The sequence below is a fragment of the Saccostrea cucullata genome, unplaced genomic scaffold (genome assembly GCF_032062105.1).
Source record: "Saccostrea cucullata isolate Sc308-1 unplaced genomic scaffold, CSIRO_AGI_Scuc_v1 ctg329, whole genome shotgun sequence".
Classification (NCBI taxonomy): domain Eukaryota; kingdom Metazoa; phylum Mollusca; class Bivalvia; order Ostreida; family Ostreidae; genus Saccostrea; species Saccostrea cuccullata.
The window spans coordinates 456,427-477,401 of NW_026931985.1; the positions used below are offsets into that span (position 1 = coordinate 456,427).

The 20,975-nt window shown below is 32.4% G+C and overlaps 1 protein-coding gene and 1 long non-coding RNA gene across 2 annotated transcripts; one reads left to right on the forward strand and one right to left on the reverse strand.

Annotated features, from left to right (window-relative positions):
- Positions 1 to 828: 828 nt before the first annotated feature.
- LOC134234208 (ubiquitin-like domain-containing CTD phosphatase 1) lies at positions 829 to 19,787 on the reverse strand. The gene is made up of 9 exons (XM_062716265.1): positions 19,549 to 19,787; positions 19,141 to 19,232; positions 13,742 to 13,827; positions 12,515 to 12,630; positions 11,006 to 11,104; positions 9,141 to 9,277; positions 8,661 to 8,774; positions 2,491 to 2,618; positions 829 to 1,381 (listed from the first exon to the last, which is right to left on the reverse strand). Exons 1-9 carry the CDS (start codon positions 19,712 to 19,714, stop codon positions 1,306 to 1,308), a joined length of 1,014 nt encoding a protein of 337 aa, XP_062572249.1. The 5' UTR covers positions 19,715 to 19,787; the 3' UTR covers positions 829 to 1,305.
- Positions 4,175 to 6,782, forward strand: LOC134234205 (uncharacterized). Its single transcript, XR_009985136.1, has 3 exons — positions 4,175 to 5,328; positions 5,555 to 5,689; positions 5,741 to 6,782. It is a non-coding gene; the product is annotated as an uncharacterized LOC134234205 (long non-coding RNA).
- Positions 19,788 to 20,975: the final 1,188 nt, after the last annotated feature.

The window sequence follows — 20,975 nt, forward strand, 5'->3', positions numbered from 1 at the left end:
AATAGATCGCAAGCCCGTACATTTGTACAGCCAACTCGTGCCAATATTCACCGACATAAGTTAAATAATCCTATAATATTTCACGGTCGTCGGCATGCTTTTCATTATATTCCACCTCTTCGGATACTTGGTGCATCCCCCGCATATTTATCATTCGTTGAAAGAAAACTCCCGATAGTAGTAGACGTCACAATAGCCTGGTTTACGTCACAAAATTGCTGATAAGTGATACTTGTGTCAAAAGGTTTCAGTAACACAATGCATTGCAGGAATATTAGGGAAACATGATTTTTTCAGCCATGAAAAAAATCATTTTGCCAGTGGGTGAAGCCCTGGGGTAATATGATTTTCCTTGCCTGAATAAATCTTCATATTTCCCTCACGATCATGCAATAAATATTATTATTAGTTACATAGTCTTTTAGTGACAGGGTATGGGATGATACCTGGTTAGTAAATTTCATCAGGTATGAAATTCACTAACCAGGTATCATCCGAAACCCTGTCACTAAAAGACTATGTAACGAATTTACCCCACCGATGAAACATTTACGTTTTATCTGTGGTTTATAAATGATTTTCTCAGCTAAATGCTTCATCACGCTTATACTGTGCCTATTATGACGTCACGTTTGTGTTTGTGACGTAATACATCGACCGGGTATAGATTTACAACTGACCGGGTATAAGTAATCCACTGCCTTCACGTGACAGACTTCAACCAATCGTAAGCCAGGATTTCACGGAAAAATCGACAGAGGTGGGGTAAATATTAATATTACCCTCTTTATTCATTATTTACATAAATAAAAAAAAAATGCATTTGCCTTTCAAATCACTTTATTTTTTTCATAACTAACAGTTAATGTTACTTTTCATATCTCAATTCCACTTTCTACGGGATTATTAAACCCCATGTGGCTGGATATCAATTTTTTTTCATATAGGAAAAGAAGTTACCAACACAATGCAAAAATTCTGGGAATAAACAATATACTGATAAAATAATACACCTGATGTCAATACATTTTTGAAACTCAACAAAATCTCTTTCAATAAAAATCCAAAAATGTTCCAAAGACTTCTCAGTAGTAACAAAATAAAACACCAGTTATGGATGGAACGTGCTGAGCAGTTTGTCAACATCAGAGTGCAAATGCAGTGCTTGTCCAACCTCTGATAACCATTGTGGACAAAAGTGGACATTTTAACCACAACGTTATAAAGTTCTCCGGAATGATTTTCATTTCTCTCCTCTCTTTCAGAGAATTTTTGATCACATGGACTGTTGTGATTTATTGCCATTCATGTGTCATTCGCTTTTTCATCAGATTTCTCTTCAACTGATTCTGTATTTTCATGTTTTCTTTTGGGTCTGTACCTAAAAAGATAGATATGATATCTAATAAATTCATGATTAGTATGTGTATTTGATGAAATTCTGTTTTTTATCCTTCTAACTTACATTCGTAAATTAAAGAACATCTAGTAATTCTGTTTGTGAGCAATTTTTCTAAACAGCTTTTTTGATAAAAGAATATTCTTTTGACAATGAAGAATTATCAAAGTATTCTACCAATATGCCTTCAAGGTAAACTTACTTCTCTTTCTCAGAAATCAAATATCAAGCATAATTAATAGGTACTTTGTGTACCCACTACTCTTAAAAAGTGCTAAGGCCTAAATATTTCAGTCAAAGGGTAGCATTTAAAATTGTGACACAAAATATCACTCATTCACTGTCTGATCTCTTCAATCTTTTTCATACAATAAAAATTTACAAGGAATATACAGGCTTAAATTTGCTTCATGTATTGTGATGGGTCCCTATCAGAACTTCATTAATATATTCTGGCAATTCCATTTATAATAAATCACTTCTAGTCAGAGGTAACCTCCCTTTACTCAAATTTAGGATAAATTCATCTTCACAAGAACTCAAAACGGCAAGACCTTCAACTCTTTAAAAGGGACATTTAGCAAATATTGAAAAGTTTCATATTGTTTACAACCTTATTTTGTACTCCCTTTATTCAATATAGCTTATCAAAATAATATCCATATGTATGTTTCTCATAATAAATATTTAAGTGTTAAAATTCAGATGTAAATTAGGTAAAACAGAAGAAGAAAATAAAAAGGGAGAAACAAATTCACCCATGGATAACCAAAGTTTCCAAAACAATGTTTTTAAATGAAGTTTATTGATACTCAGGTACTTTTATATTTTTGCCCTTGGTATAACGATAAAATAACATAAATCCTTAAACAACCCCGACTCTACACATATCTTCTTATTAAAAAAAAATATGTTCTTATTAGCCATGAAAACTACACGTACTTAATTGGGTATTGTGTGATGCATAGTTTTTTTTACAGCGTTGGGCTAGTGGCTTTATTTGTAGAGTACATAGCTTGACTGACTTGCCAGAGATCAATGCAAGAATTGGATTCTAGGCATAGTCACAATCCTGACAATATTATACATACCTTTCCCAGTGGCGATGATTTAGAACAGTGAAATCATCCAGAGCTGATATATCTTTAAGGTATTTGGAAAGCTTTAAGAGTTCTCTGTCTTTATCTCTGTTAAAATGAGCTTCTCTGAAAGCTCTTATCTACAAAAAAGTATTTATATACATAAAAAAATATGTTGTCCCATGAGCTAACTATATTGCCTTTAACACATTTACACATATTCAGTGTAGTTATTTTCAAATGGAAATTCTTTGGTATTTTTGGCAACAAAGCATTCTTGGTTTTAACAATATTTGATGAAATTGGAGTATTCCAGAAGTTTAAGCAGATATAATTTACCTTTAGACACACACAATGTTCTTTATATGATTAAAGACCCAATTTTTTTACTGTACAGTTACCTGAGGAGGGGGAGTGGTCCAAGTAACAGTGGTGTTAATTACCTGGAGACCCCCAATACCCAAGATGTCAAAAATCTATATACACGTAGCATTACACAGGAAGTCTGTGTCTGGTGATCAGGGTCAACATTCCGTGTTTCGTGTCTAAATTTGAGTGAAACTACTTGAAATAATTGAAATATTTCAATACAAAATTTATTTATTTATACTTTCAGCGATATCTAATGAAGAAAAAAAGTTATAAAGAAATATCGTTTTTATATTTAAAAAAAAAATGTAAAATTAAAGAAAAGAACACAGAGTAAAACTACAAAGTAAGTATCCCCATACCGAAAAAAGTTATAACTAAGTTATAACTAAAGTATAACTTAGTTATACCTAGCCTGTGAGGTACAAAAAAGTTATAACTAAAATGTAACTTTTTTGGACTTTGTCATTTTCATGTATAACTAAAATGTAACTTTTTGGACTTAGCCATTTTCACGTGTAACTAAAACATAACTTTTCTGGACTTTGTCATTTTCATGTATAACTAAAATGTAACTTTTTGGACTTCGCCATTTTCATGTATAACTAAAACATAACTTTTCTGGACTTTGTCATTTTCATGTATAACTAAAACATAACTTTTCTGAACTTAGCCATTTTCAAGCATTACCAGTATAAATTTACAAGTTTTGGGGGTTATTTAATGGATACTACTTGACACCGACTTTTTTTTTTTTTTTTCAAAAATAACTTTATAACTAAGTGTTAATTTGAATGAATTTTGATCATGTTCAAAATGGTTTTTTTTTTCAAACACTGCAGCAGAAAACTTTGTCAATTCCTGAACAATAATATTGTTTACTACCAGTGATCGACTTCTCATTCATAATAAATATGCTGTCCACAGCCATGTCAAGTTCAACAGAAGGGATGTGAAATAAAATCTTGTGAATTACATCTATAAATGAGAAACTCTCTCTCTCTCTCTCTGTGGTGTTTGAGGGTGTGTACACAGTACATGTCATGTGTGTGTAATAAATATTATTGTCTATTTAAATTGATATATAATTATTTTCTCTCTCTCTTTCTCTCTCCTTCTCTCTCTCTCTCTCTCTTAGAAAATACGTATTTATTGAGACCCTGATGAGACATAATATTTGTCTTGTAAATTATAATAATGCACTTACATCTGAAGTTGGGAATGAATATATTTCATAATTCTGGGGAAATATAAATGTACTGCAAGAGATATAAACAGTATGAAATGTAATCTCATGAAGTCATGTGAATTTTGCACGGATTCTTCGTGTGCAAAACTGTGTAAATTTCCCTATTGTTTTCTGTGAGACAGGTGTTTGTACTAGGTGACCTTTGTGGCCAACACATCGTAAATATTTCAGCTTGGGTATTACACAATCTCTGAATGGTACAATTCTACACAGGTTGTTTGAAATCTGAAGAAAATCAGTCGTAATATGGGTGGCTAAAAAGATAAACAACAGCATAGAGTATGTGCATGTTCATGTTGAACAGATATTACGATGTTGTGAATAAAGACTGCCAGTTATATTAAGATTTAAGCAGATGACTAGTACATGTAGATTTTATTGTTTGCATAATTAAATAACCCAGTTATAATAGTTATTTTCACAAATAAACAAATATTAAATTCAAAATGGCGGCAACAAAAAATATGGCGGCCTCCGATGTCCGTTTTGTTGATACTAAGATAAATTCAAAATTTTAACACCAACTGGTCTTTATATTTTTAATTTAAGTTTAAAATTACACAATTAGGTTTATTTGCATTTAAAATAAATTAATTATGAATTATTTATTTATTTTTTTTTCGATCACGTGACGTTTTTGAGTTCTATGATTGGTCAATAACAGAGCGCGGATTTTTCCATGGACGATTTGAATGTTTGGATGTTGAAAGTGTTGATAGAAAAAAAGGAGATAAAACCAGTTGGTAAGGCGATATTTATGCTAACATTTTATTGATTTTGGTAAAGTATACTTAGTACCTCTGGAATAACATTCCAAAAAGAAGAAATATTGGGAATGAACAAAATTCTAGGCGTGTGAATCTTAGATTTCTTGTTTGTTTTGATTGGTATGTCGAATGACAAAGACTGAAGTAAACAAATTGAAAGTATTTGAAACGCATAATATTTTTCAGCATTTAGTATATTAATCAAATATGTTGTTCTTTGTCATATTTATTCCCACAATTGTTTATAGATTCCCTGAACTGTTAAAATATTGTGAAGCCTTATACGCATCAGCATGATCATAACATGATCTAGCTGCAACGTTAATTAATGCAATGAAATGAGTAATTTAACATTAATTTTCTTTTTTTTTTTATAAAGCAGAATATTGGTACATGATGTTTCCATGAGCTAAATCTGTCCTGACCTGGAGTACATGAAATTCTTCAAAATATTACTTGTTTAAGGTAAAGTAATTTTTTTTTTCATTTCAAAATTCAATAAATCTTTCAATCTAAAACTGATTCCTATAGATCTTAAATTAGTCTTGTATTTTCCATGTTTTGGATGAATTAATGAATTTGAATTAATTGATATGGAAGAGTGTTTTCAATTTGATATGCAAATGAGTGCTGGAAATATACTATCTAAATATCTATAATCTAAATTTTGAACCTTTACAATTTTTTGCAGAATTGAAGAAAAGGTTAAAATTGCAAGCATATTTCAACGAAAACTTAGCCGACTACCAGTCACACTGCCCGCCAGCCAAGACGTCTGACCAGCTAAAATGAGGGACGCAGACCACCAGCCAAGTCCCTCGGCCAGGTCGGCTGACCCAGTGCGGCCTGTCAAGGGATGACCAAGTCCATCAACTAGCTCGGCTGACTACCAGTGCAGCCTGTCAAGTCCCTCAACTAACTTGGCCTATTACCAGTGCGGCCTGTCATTGAACAACCAAGTCCATCAACTAGATTGGCTTACTACCAGAGCGGCTTTTCAAGGGATGGTCAAGTCCGTCAACTAACTTAACCTACTACCAGTGCCGCATGTCAAGAGATGGCCAAGTTCGTCAACTAGCTCGGCTTACTACCAGTACGGCCTGTCAATATAGGGACGGTTAAGACCGTTGACTAACTTGGCCTTCTACCAGTGCGGCTTGTCAAGGGACGGTTAAGTCCGTCAACTAACTTGACCAAGTACAGATGCGAACTGTCAAGGGATGGCCAAGTCCGTCAACTATCTTGACCAACTACCAGTGCGGCCTGTCAAACGATGGCCAAGTCCTTCAACTAACTTGGCCTACTACCAGTGTGGCCTGTCAAATGATGGCTAAGTCTGTCAGCTAACTTGGTCTACTACCAGTGCGGCCTGTCAAACGATGGCCAAGTCCTTCAACTAACTTGGTCTACTACCAGTGCGGCCTGTCAAACAATGGCTAAGTCTGTCAGCTAACTTGGTCTACTACCAGTGCGGCCTGTCAAACAATGGCTAAGTCTGTCAGCTAACTCAGCCAACTTTCAGTGCCTATCTTCAAATAATAAAGATAAACAACTGTACACCTGCAAGGATACCTGTGCAAGGAGGGTGGTATGCAGCTAGAAACTGTAACTGAAATCACTGTTTAGAACCTTTCTTTTTTTTGAAATACAGCTAGATCAAAAATAAATAGGGTGTTAATATTTAAAAATTAGTGATGTCTGTTTATACAATTAGCAAGAGTAGAATGCAGTTTGCTAGGTAATTTTACAAAGACCCTAATTGCTATAAGCTAAAAATGTATTCTTTAAAACAACCAGAGAAATTTCAATCTGTTGTAGATGACATGATGAAAAATAAGGTACACTTGAATTTTGAAAACAATTGCATGTGCATTCATTTAGTTGTATTTGACAATAAACCAAGCTATCTTTATCGTGTTTGTTAGGTAAAATTGTTATTGCATTTAATATGTTTTAAATAATCTTTTTTGTATAAATTTCAAAAATCTTTTTTGTTTTTAAATTTTAATGAGTAGCTTTTTAAAAGCTTATAACTGAGTAAATCCACAACAGGTTAACATACAGTGTATAATTTCACTGGAACTTTTACGAAAGTTTTTATTAATAGGTATAACTTTTTATAGTTATAACTTTTTGCAGTTATAACTTTTTTTAGGTATAACTTTTCTATAACTTTTTCATAACTTTCTTGGGGTATAACTTTTTTGTAACTTTTTCATAACTTTATAATGGGTATAACTTTTTTTAGTTATAAATTTTTAATGGGTATAACTTTTTTGTAACTTTTTCATAACTTTATAATAGGTATAACTTTTTTTAGTTATAACTTTTCCTGGGTATAACTTTTTCCGGGTATAACTTTTTTGTAACTTTTTCATAACTTTTTTTGGGTATAACTTTTTTGTAACTTTTCCACTGTTTATTTGGGTATAACTAAAGTATAACTTTGTAACTATTTTATAACTTTTTGTGTAACTTTTAATAAGTATAACTTTTTGTAGTTATAACTTTTTTATAACTTTTATGTACTTGCTGTATTTATGTTGAATAAAAGGTGAAAAGTTATGCAAAAGTTATAACTTTTTTGTAACTAAGTTATAACTAAATTATACCTCACTTAAAACATGCCATTCCAAACTCCGATAACTTAGTTATAACTTTTTTGTAACTTTTTTTAGTTACAAAAGTTATAACTAAGTTATAACTTTTTTCGGTATGGGTCTTTTTTAATTAAACTTGTGTAAATATCTAAATTAGAAAATAATGAAATATTCCATTCATAGGCCTATCCGTCATGTGAACATATACAATGCATGTACCGCGATATAGGAATTAATATTGCCTACGTTCTGACCATTAATAGTGTCGAAAATATTCACCATTTCCGGGTGTTCGTGTGTTTAAAAATTTTTATTGTTTGCAAGATTTCTTTTATACTTTTAAGAATTGATATTTGGTTTTATATATTCACTTTTTAATTTCAAATACATGTATTGGGTATTGACAGACGTAAGAAAATTCGAACTAAAAGTTACAATCTCGAAACTCATGTTTCTGACATTTCATTTACAACAGAACATGGTGTAGATTGTATTTCTATATACATAGATAAAATATGGGATAAAGGAATTTTTTATCAATGCCGTTTATGCTAAATATCTTTTCTTATTTATCATATTCCAATTTTAATTGGCAAATGGCGTTTCTGTGCACGGACCGGTCTAAATTCTACAGCAGATATCTTGGACGACATATCGCCTAAAATACAATATAGCCGTTGAGATTGAAAGCAAATATTTATGAAGTCATGTTTTAATTATCTACTCTCAATTGCTTTTGAAATAAAATTTTACCAAGATTCTTTTTTTAAACACCGCGTGTATACAAGGCGGCTACATGAAAGTGTTTGACGCGAAACACGCAAACTCAGACTATCAGGTAGCACGGGTAGCTGGCCTGTTAATCAAATCAGAAGCTATTGTTTTTTTAATGATTGACAGGCGGTAGATTATTGATCTTAAATCAGGTAGATTTTGGGGGCGTTAACATAAAATTGGGTGTTTAAATGAATTTTTGCAATATACTTGCTCTAGCAGAATTTTGAAAAAAAGTCTGTTACTGATTAAAGAACCTTGAGAAAACAAAAGTATAACCAAGGTCAAGAGTCTACCGATCTACTGACAAAAGAAATAAGTAACAGAGCAAACATGGACCTTCAAAACCATTAGAGATGGGATCAGGTGACATGGTGGAGTAAGCAGACTTTCATTTCATAACAAGCATTTTAAATTACATACCCTTAGCCCTGTTTGGGGATTCATGATAAAGTTTCTTCGAATATCATCAAACATAATTGTATTTTTGGCACTCCATTGTTCATATTTGCCCCAAATCACTCCAAGTGCCTTCACCTTTAAATCAAAATTTTTTTTTTGAATTTATACAATGATTGCTTCTCAATATGTCCATTTTTACAACAAAAATTGAATTGATACATGTTTGTATACTGTAAAATCAATTGTTTTCATGAGTTAAATTTGTTTTAGGACTTGTACAAAAATTACTGGTTCAGGGGATTTGATTTCATACTTAAAGAACAACTAAGAAAAGTTAAGTATGAAAATTTCAAAGTTTAAAGGAAACATGAATTCATGGGTCTCTTCATACCATGAAAACACCAAAAATGAGAACCCCATGAAAATATGTGATTTCACAGTATGCTGCAAACAAACTGAGATAAATTTAGTTGTAATTATGGTATAATTTAGCCTTTTTACCTCAATGACTCCATATTTTGGTGTATGGACACTGATCATGGCAAGACTATCCAGCATGAAGCATATCTTGTAGTTGGGGTTTGAAGTTACCCCTAGTTCCTTCATTTTTACCTCCACCCATTTCATCCCTGTAGCAGCTTTAAAAAAAAATGTTTGCAACCTGAACATAACTTGAAACACAGACAATTATAAAATACAAGGCTCACCTTAGCAAATATTATTCCAAGAAAAGCAGTTTCTTAGACTAATAAGGTGAATGTTTAAATTGTGTGTATCCCTTATTATTATGCATCGTGTACCATGATATCACTAATTTTTGTGAGGTTTAATTTCCATTGTTTTCGATGCATGGAGAGACCCATGAAATTATGACCAACTGGAAATGTAAAATTTCACATGCATTACTACTAAACACTTCTCCAACCATGGAAACAAATCCAATCAAATTAATATTTCTTTCTCGAAACCTCGAAAATTTGACCCCACGAAAATATGTGAATTTACAGTATATATATATATATATATATATATATCATATTTCAGTCCTTGTGTTAACCAGAAGTCTCTGTCGAGACTGAAGCTCTACCAGTTTTTACTTATAGCAAAGGAAGAGAAAAGTAGCAGTTAAAACAAAGGAAGGAAAAGTAGCAGTTGGGACTTGAGACTTTAAATCAGCAATAAATAGAAAAATGATCCTTGCCACTCTTCAAAATAAAAACCGATGCACAGAATTATGTATCTTAGTATAGTCTACTTGTGTGCCAAGTTATATTGAAATCGAACTAAAACTGTAGGAGGAGTAGCATTTTGAAACAATTTCACAAAAATTTCTATTCTTAGTAACCATGGCAACACCGTTCATTGAATTCAACAACCGATGCATAGAATTATGTATCTTAATGTAGTCTACTTGTGTGCCAAGTTATATTAAAATCGAACTAAAACTGTACGAGGAGTGGCATTTTGAAACAATTTCACAAAAATTTCTATTTTTAGCAACCACAGCAACACCGTTTATTGAAATCAAAAACTGATGCACAGAATTATGTATCTTAGTGTAGTCTACTTGTGTGCCAAGTTATATTGAAATCGAACCAAAACTGTAGGAGGAGTAGCATTTTGAAACAATTTCACAGAAATTTCTATTTTTAGTAACCATGGCAACACCGTTCACCGAAATCAAAAACCGATGCACAGAATTATGTATTTTAGTATAGTCTACTTGTGTGCAAAGTGTGTAAAAGGAGGAGTACATAAAATTTCTATTTTTAGTAACCATGGGAACACCGTTCATCGAAATCAAAAACCGATGCACAGAATTATGTATCTTAGTGTAGTCTACTTGTGTGCCAAGTTATATTGAAATCGGACCAAAACTGTAGGAGGAGTAGCATTTTGAAAAATTGTTTACAGACAGACGGACGGACGACGGACGCATTACTATCGCATAAGCTCTTCTGGTCTCTGACCAGTAGAGCTAAAAATGAATATTACCGGTGCGTCAATTTTTTATGAAGTGATATTTACTGTATACAGGGTTATTTTTGCCCCACTTTATATTTGCTCTTTCACACTTGCAAACAATTTATCTGTTTTAAATATGCCGAGTCACAATTTTGTTTAAGACTATACTGCATTTTTTAAAAATTTGCTTCTTTTTTACTTAGCTGACAGAGATAATGGCGGAAGGAGCGAAAATAAAAAGGGGACAAAATTTCCCTGTATACAGTATACTGCTATAATCTTCATATATGTTTTCTCAATAACATCCCCTTGAACCACCATTATTTTTCTAAACCCATAAAAATTTGACCCTGCAAAAATAAGTGATTTTACAGTGTGTAGTTTCTTGATAAACTACTTACACCATATAACTATGTCATAGTCCTCATAAGCCGACTGCAGAAATTCATGTAAGTATGGCCTCATTAATTCATTAGCTGTTTCAGCCACTGATCTGTGGTCTAGAAAAGAGGAAATAAAAAGAATTACATGACATACTTAACGACCATTATCAATAATATATGCTTTAGTCCTAAATGAAAAAAAAAACAACCAATTATAGTTTTTTTGTTAATGCTATTTTGCTCTTAGAAGATATATTTTATTATCATTTGACTTTTCCATGCTGAAAACCAAGCTGTCTTTGACAAAACTACAAGAAGTAAACTTGAACTGTGGCAAAGTCAATATGAATAGAATTACCTTATAATCTCTATTAACCACCCAGGGCGCTTCGAAAATTGTGGAAAGGGGGGGGGGGTTATTTGTGGTTTTCTCATTATAATATTTAATGCCATATTTAAACTTTAAGAAATCTTTTGAAAAAAATAATAAGTTCAGAGAACCCTGAAAGATTGTCCAACTTTCCTTAAAGTTCAGAAAATCCATCCAAATTATGCTAAATGATTCATTTTTCCACTGAGAAATTAGAGAGTACACAGGGAAAACATATTTTTAGGTAACTACACTGTATCTCTCAGAAATACAGTATTAGGTCATTCTAAAGATTTGGCACTTTCTGGAATACTTTATGTATAAGTTACCTGATAACCTATTTTCATTTTTACTTTCTTAAATATATGGTGGACTTTTGATACGACTCTAGGTGATTTCAATCACTGTACATGGGGCCCTTATTTACAGACAATTGAAAAAGACCTAGAGGGCACCTATAGGGACAGGGACAGTTAATAGGCATTATATGCTAGTCTTTGTGTTTTAATTGTGATTGAATTGGAATTTTAATTATAGAAGGGGTAGACTTCTGAATGAATTTCACAATTTTTTTTCTTCATTATTATAGCCAGAATAGGAAAATTGTTCAACAAAATCAGAAACCAAAACAGAATTATCAATCTCTTGTTATTATTCTATAAAATAACCTTTTTATATTTCTAAATTTATATGTTTTAATATAAAAAAGCAAAAACGTAGGAGGAGAATTAATTATTTTGTAAGAATTTACTGGATTTCTTCATATGGCAAGATTATTTATTTATCATTTTTTACATCACAACCAGTAAACATAATCATGTATCTTAGTGTAGTTTACTTGTGTATCAAGTTTACTGAATTTAAAACCAATACAGTAGCATTTTGTAAAATTATATATAGATATATGAAAAATTGACACCAAAATAGACTTTAGTGTATTATGAGACTTGCCAATCATCACAAAATTGTTGCTGCAAGAAAAAAATAGAACATTTTTGGACAATGTTTTTTCACAAATCCATCTTTAAACAATATTAATGAAGGAAGTTATTCTACCAGATATTTTCCATTACACCAAAAATATTTAAAGCTGGTCTTGAGAATATTTTAAATATTACATGGATATTTTTTCAAGTTTATCTAATAATCAAACTTACCAAACAAAGTGTAATCAATGTCCAATACCAAGAGTTTCTTCCCTTGCCTTGGTTCATTTAGTACAGTGATTTTATAGTCTTTGATGCGCCTGTCTATTTTGGAAAGGTACTCTTCTCTAGAAAAGTAAAAATATCAAAAATAAAATTGAGTTATTCATTTTAAATTAAACAAGATTTTCCAAAATTAATTTAAATTTTGAATAAATCATGTTTTTAAAACAACAATGATCATCACTTGTATATCATATACAGACACAAACACAAATTCAAAGCCAATACATTCAAGAATTAGCACGTTGATAGTTATTTAAATTTTCTGAATTTCTTTATTTAGACTTCTTCTTAATAACATCATTGTGATATACGATATATGATCAACAGTAACTGTATATTTGTAACATCATTACAATTTGTATATATACCATTTATCTACTAGTCTTTTAGCAAGGAAAATGCACTATCACAGCTGTGACTCTCAACTAACTTTCAGCTTTATATTGCCTTATTATGTTGCCCACATGGCACAGTGGTTAGAGTGTCTGCTCTAAATTTGTGAAGTAAGGAGTTGATCCTTACGTCGCAGGTTCGAATCCCACTCTGGGATGTGGAGACCTGGGGCACATTTTACAAAAGGACTTATGACTAAAGACCAAATTTAATTCTTCATCTACGTATTTAATTAACATTTTATCAAAAATTATTTTAAACTTTTTAAAAGGAATGTGGTAAGATTATTTTTACACAAACAATTTCAAAGAGAATTATGAATATTGCAAAATTTTACATTAATGTGAAGTTTTTGGTCTTAGTCGTAAGTTCTTTTGTAAAACGGGCCCCAGTCCTTCAAATGAGACCGTATAAACCAAGGTGCTGTGTTGCAGTAGGTGCTAGCACGATAAATATCCCTACCTGTGCAATGGCCCCGATGCCGAGTTTAAGACAAAATTTGTAGCTCTCCACCAGCAAGTGGTGGCATCTTCAAATGAGTGAAAAATTCTTGAGAGGGATGTTAAACAATATACAATCAGTCAATTGACTGATTACTTTCATTTGCTTACCAGAAATTTCTATTCAGATGAGATTGTGCTGCTAGACACCCCCCCCCTCAAAAAAAAAGTTTATATTAATAAACCTAAATTGGTTCAAATGAGTCTTCTTCAATATTTTTTTGTTCAACAATAATCTAGACTAGTGCAAAGAACACCACTGACATTGACAATATGATACCTGTTTTCTATAGCTATCTCTTCCTCTTCTATGTCAAAATCATTCACCACTTCTGGCAGGTCCTTTGGAGCTTCCTTCACTTTATCCTGTGTGTACATAAAATACAGGAAAGATTTATCATGAATCAAAATACAAAATCTTTAAAGCTAAAACTACACTGTCTCACAATAATTTAGGCTTCAAGATGCTAGGGAATGCATGTGCTTCCAAAACTTATGCCTGTTCATTCATCCAAAGAATTTAATTTAGATCTGCCAACAGAAGAAAATATAGTATTAGCCAACTCTACATACACATAATCTATACAAGATTGGCTTATAGTAACTTGAAAATGGACTTGCTTCAAGGACTCTTTAACCTCAAATCTCTTCATGATCAGGAAAATGTACATGACTGTGTAAGTCTCATTAACCAACTGAAGCAAATCTGCTACATGTAGTGTTCATCCCTTGATGCATCATCTTGATTCATCCATGCAAGTATGATACATATATAGGGCCAGATTATACATGCAGTTACTTGAAAATGGACTTGCTCGAAAGTTTAAGCTGGAATTTCATTTGCAAAATGTGGGTCAGATCTAAATTTTGAGAAAGTCTGTACGTCCCTTCAGATGCATCATCCTTGCAAGTTTGGTCCAAGCAGGCATATAGCTACTTGGGAATGGACTTGCTCCTAAAATTTTACCATGAATTCGCAGGCTTTTACCCTGAGTTATAGCATAAGCTCACCTGAACTTCATTAAGGAGCCTTTGGTCTCAGGGTGTACGGAATAAATCACGAGGCAAATCCCCGTACACCCTGGATTGAATCTGGATAACTTATTTCACAGTCAATCAGCCCATGTGAATGTCTAGCTTACCGTAAACCAACTTTTATTCGCGTGCGAGAAATTTTTGCGAAGTTCGCGAGAGTCTCGTCATCGCTAATATTTCTCGCCACGAACTGGTCCTTAAAGTGTATGCATCTATTAATAACAGATCCAAGATGGCTTAGATCGCGAAAATTAATCGTCACAAACTAGTTTATCCCTGGTAAATCGCGAAATAAAGTTGTCGCGAATAAAAGTTGGTTTACAGGATTTTAACAGTGAGTTGACAATAACATCAACAAAACTTGAAAAGTCGATCTAAGTTGGTTACAGGTTCAGAGCTGTCATGGATTTATTTGATATCGAGAAATAAAAAAAACATGCTAGAGGTGAGATAAAACAAAATATATCCAATTTGTGAGTCATGTTTTTTGGCACCACTCTGAAAACAAATAATCTGTTCGAGTGCCAAAAAAGTTTGTTTAGGTGATAATCCTGTACAATATTTCAGTGTCTCTTTTGGAAAGTGATTCCAAATATTATGTAACAGCACCACTGTAAGATTCTCAGATTTAATCAGTCAATCCATATAAATAAACAAGAGGCCCAAGGGCCACATCACTCACCTGAGCAAATCGTCTAGGAAAAAACACAAATTAGATTAGAATTGAAAAGTTTACTAAATATGACTTCGCTGTTCTTGATAAAAAGATTTTTTAAAAATATTTTCTTCCTATACTATCACCAATCATTGCTTTGAAGTACATGAGAAGACGATTTTTATAAAGATTTTTCCTATATATTCCTATGTAAAACTTTGATCAGCCATTGTGGACCCACCCTACCATCGGGGGTCATGATTTGAACTAATTTGAATCTACACTACCTGAGGATGCTTCCATATGAGTTTCATCTTTCCTAGCCCAGTGGTTCTCGAGAAGAAGATTTTCAAAGATTTTCCCTATATACTCCTATGTAAAACTTTGATCAGCCATTGTGGCCCCACCCTACCCATGGGGGTCATGATTTGAACAAATTTGAATCAGTCACTATCTGAAGATGCCTTCGGCTCAGGTGAGCTAAAAATTGCCTCCTTGTGATTATGTTTAACCTGTTGTGCAGTTTTTGAGTAGAAATTCTTTTCCAACCAGTACATAGTTTCATCTATTCTGGTCAGTGGCTCTTTTTCCTAAAGATTTTAATATGAAAATCTGATCTTCTATTGTTGTCCCAGGAATTAAACAATTTAGAAGAATTTTAAAAAACCTCAGAATACTTTGAATTCACACAGGCTTTATTTCTCCTGGCCCAATGGTTCTTTTTAATAAGATTTTTATAGAGTATGTTTTACCTTTGTATTTCCACATAAAACTTTGATACCCATGTTTGTGTGGAATGTGAAAAATTTACAGGCAGGTAGATGGCCCACAACAGGAGTCTGAATACATGTATATCACTTGAGTTTTCAGCTCAGGTGAGCTAAACACATAAAATGCCTTTAATTCCTTATACATGTAGCTGCTGCATAAATATGTCAATGAAGTGTTATGGTGCATTCCATACCTCTATCAAAGGTTAATCTGATTTGAGATTTTTTTATCGCTAAGTCTGGCATTAGTCACAACAACAATTTTCTTTAATTAATCAAAATTAAACTGCATATTTAAATTAATCTAAATGGTTTTGTTAATTTCCATGCACATTTATTAACAAGATTAAAGTCACATTCCCTTTCATATGACTTGAAATCAGTGTAGGCTTAAGCTAGATTTAGAGTGGATTTATTCGATACCAAACAAAATAAAAAGTGTGATAAAAATCTCTTCTATTCACATGATTTTTGCACCATTTGGACAGTGCACACAAAAAATTTGAGAGGGTGAAAAAAACCCACAAATTTAAGTGAGAATGAATGATATTCTTGTAATTTATAGCTCATACAGGTATAAATCTATCAATATGTCACACTTTTGAAAGGATGTAGATGCATGTAATTTGAAAGCAGCTTTAAAGTTGATTAACATCTGTCTAATATATAAGTCTTGCAATGAAAAGTGCATGGCCAGTATGTTATTTTTTTTATATGCATTACAATTACAACATAGCAAGAGATATTACCAACAGTCCATAGTAATTACATTTATATAGGCAAGGGATAAATTTGTTTAAAAAGACTTTTCTGCTGTGTAAATTAATCAGAAACGGTAATTGCTAGAATTTCAGAAAAACACTGATTTGGAATGGACACTGTATTAACCATACAATTGATTTTTTAACATGTTTAATTACATTGCAGAACATTTCTTAAGAACAGTTTAAGAACATTTTGACATTACATTGACTATTGCTTGTTCAAAATACACATCTGAACATCTGAAAAATATCTTTTTTCACCAATAACTCATGAAAACTTTGCTACTTAATTCATAGCTAGTGTTCTGAAATTTTAAGTTCATCATTTAAGAAGACACATATAGATTTTAAATTGACATGTTGTTCACTTATATCAATTGAAAATATCATATTTTACTGTATTATTTGCTTGACACAAGGTTATTATATAGGGGGAGGAACAAGTAAGTTGTAAGAACTTGTTTCCACTCCTTTTGATTCATTCAATAAAATATGTTAAAAACAAATAACTTTTTGAAGTTCCTTCAATTGATCTTAACACACTACTGTTTTCTACCTCATAACTTTCACAAAGGCTTCGCCTTTTTTCCTCAAAGATTTCATTAGTGATTTCAACTTTGGCTATAAGATGTGCACCAAAAAAGACAAGGCTTTTGTATCATTTCCTGTGAAATGACCTTTCAGAATGTGCTAACCCCATAATTATTTAACATTTATGCAAAACTGAAAATTTCAGATGATTGAATGTATTGTTAGTGAAGCTTCTACAAGTCGTATCAATACGATACCATCACTAGTGAAGGTTCTATAACTCTCGACTGATTTAGTGAAAGTTCTATAACTCTTACCAGGTGACTAGTGTAAGTTTTATAACCCCAACAAATCTAGTAAAGGTTTTATAACTCTTACCAGATCTAGTGAAGATTTCCTCTGCAGTAAAACTTGTTTAGTAACGAACACAGATAACCCCGGTATAGTGAATTCAGGGATATAGCAAAATTATTGGGATCCCTGGCAAACAATTCTTTGTAAATTAAACGTTATGGTTATAACAAACTCTGATTTAACAAATAACAGATATAGTAAGTGAACTGATTTCAAGTCCTGTTGAGGATAAATATATTATTATTATTGTAATGAAATTTACATCTTTTATTACGAATTTTCAAAGATCTCAAAATTTGATACATTGAATTGACTTTATTTTCAATAAGTATTTGTATATAAAATTGAATTTATAATTTTAACCTTCATATTAGTTATTTAATAATTGCTTTTCTAACATATGCATTAACTTAGTAATTCTTGAAGGAAAACATACATATTGAGAATTCAATATCTACAGTTATACCAATTCGTTATAGGTATATAACAAATTATGGATATAGTCAATTAACATGTTTAAATTAACAGGCCCCCAGAACTTCCCTATTACTAGGGCTGTCACGGGTACCCGAAATGACCCGTAACCCCAGAACAATAAATTCGGTTCGGGTTCGGCGCTGTTTTTCCGGAATCCGGTTTGGTTCAATTTGTACAATAGAGTAGGTTTAACCATAAAAATAGCATCTAGAACGAAAGGTCCATTAGTATATTACCATTAAAATAGGTAATAATGTGATTTGAATCATTTGGTTTCTAGTTAGGAAACTTATTTAAACCAGTCATTGTATTTCTTAGATTTTAAAATAATATAAATGTTTGTTGACAGGGCTCGACATTAACGCTTGTCCGGTACCAATGAAAAACAATTACGGACAAGTGAATATTGCTGGGCACTTGTCCGATTGGACAAGTGATTTTTCATGTAAAGAAGTCTTTGAATAATAATAAAAAAACAACTATTGATTTAATTGATAAGTTTATCGAATACAAACGGAAGCAGTACATAAACCCGAATTTCGATCCCGATATCAATCGCTATGTAAGTTGAAGTTTACACTTGTTCGGGATCGATATTCACTAATTGCATCCATAACATTGCATGGCGTGGATCTTGCGATGTTTGCCGATTTGGAATAAATCTGATTGAATTACAGGTTCACTTGCAAACATTTATGTTGTTGTCAGGTCAGGTTGTGTAAATAAAATTTTGTTTTATATGTGTTTGTCTTTTTTATCAATAACAAGACTAATAAATCAAGCACATTTAATTTTTTTTCATTTATGTAATAGTTTTCAAGTTGACAGAATAAGATATTCAATGAAAATTTTTTCGGACAAGTGAAGTTGAAGTTCGGACAAGTAAATATCTTGGTCACTTGTCCGAATGGACAAGTAGGGAAAAAAGTTAATGTAGAGCCCTGGTTGAATATAGTTCAAATCATGAGTTTTTATTCTATTATAAGCCTTAACCGAAAACAAAACGAAATTGAACCTACAAAATTAAGAACTGACCTGATCCGAAAAATTATGGCAGCCCTACCTATTGCCAAGTTTACTGTATAACTCTTACCAGCTCTTCCTCTCTGCTTCCCATCATCATGATTTTGGTGGTAGGTTTTAACTTCAAATCCGTTAAGTGGACATCATCCGCTGGAGGTTTCCCTAAAATAAGAAAAAAAAAATGTCAATTTTTAATGATTATGTTACCAAAGTAAAGCTTAATCCGAGATTTCTCTGACTCTTACCCCTGCCTTTTATATTGTGACATGTGCGTGACATGACATCTCCCCTGCACATGTCACAATATACAAAGCGGGGGAAAGTGTCAGAGGAATCTCGGATTACGTAGATCAACAGGTATATATCAAATATATGTTTTAAAAGTTTCAGTGGGGGGCTAAAATTTTCTTAAATGAAATTTTTAAAAAATTCATCAGATAGTACACATGTACATGAGATAGAGAAGTTGACAACATGCCTTTGAATTTTAACCCGAGTAGTTTCTGTCTTTCTGGGAGTACACCGGTTGCATCTTGTATTGTTTTCTTAAGATCTGCCACCATGCCATCTTTATCAACGCTTAATTTGTACTCTTGACCACTCCATTTTATCACCACAGTGTGGTCAGAGGGTTCACCGGCCATTATATTTTACAAAACAAAGTAAATAATTTTTTTTTCGTTCGCAACGAGAAGTTTTGGTTGGAAAAGTTATTAACTCGTTCATAATTACGTCGGTTTAGTGATAGCAGTCATAGTAACTCGTACGGTTACTTGGGATAAGTTTCTACGCTAAATTTAGAGTGAAAGAAAAATTTTATTACAGGAGAAGCTTGCTGGCCTAAAAAAGAAATGGTTTAGAAACTTACTTCTGTGAATAATGATATTATGTTTAATTTGTATGAACATGTACAAGCAGTGTCTGAGTGATATAGTCGGAGAATATTACATACTAAAATAAATGGATTTAATCCTGGCATTTCATATGTCATATTAGCCCGAGGGCCGGAGGCCCGAGGGCTTATATGGTGCTCGAGGGCTGATGTGACATATGATATTGATTTTAGTATGTAGTATTATATTTATCATATATTTAAAATACTTTTAAAATATGCGAGATCACATATGGTCATTGAAGGATGTTTTGTGCTTTAATCTTATCGTTAACTCCCAATATTGATGTACATATAGCAAAATACCTTTATTACCTGTACATGTATATGAGGTTTATGGATCTCAGCGATTTCGAAACGCAGGACCTACCTTCAAACAATTTTTAGAACGAGGCAAGCTATGGTCAAACAAGTTGATAAAACAAGAATATTAACAGTCTCGTCTAAAGTTATCAAAGTCTCGTCCGAGGTACATGTACAATACTATTTTAATCCGAGTAAATAGTTTGCCAGCAAATGCCGTATGTCGATCATTACATTAAATGCCTTATGGTGACTGAATTTTTTCAGAATACTTATTATTATTCCATTATTTACACACTGATTTGTCTATGGATTTTTCCCTTTCCCCCGAACATTACAAAGATCGCATTGAGGGTAAGACTGGTCCAAAAGGGATGCTCGCTCCTAAATGACACATGATCCAACCTCTGATGTTTTAGAGGTACATATTTGATCCGCTCCTGATTTGTATTCTTTAGACAGTGTTTTTAAGAATGGACTTTTGAGCTTGATTACTGCATGTTTCTTATCTCGATCAATATTTCACTACACCACAGACGTATCAGCTCATTTTCCATGATCTTTCATCACTTAAATACATTTTTGTGTTTTTAAAAAGCCTTCAACTTCCCAAGTACAAAGATATTCACTAACTGCCTTGGCATATATTTTCTTATTTCAGCTAAAAAAAAGTATTGTGCTGACTGCATGCATGCAGTATGTCATCATAA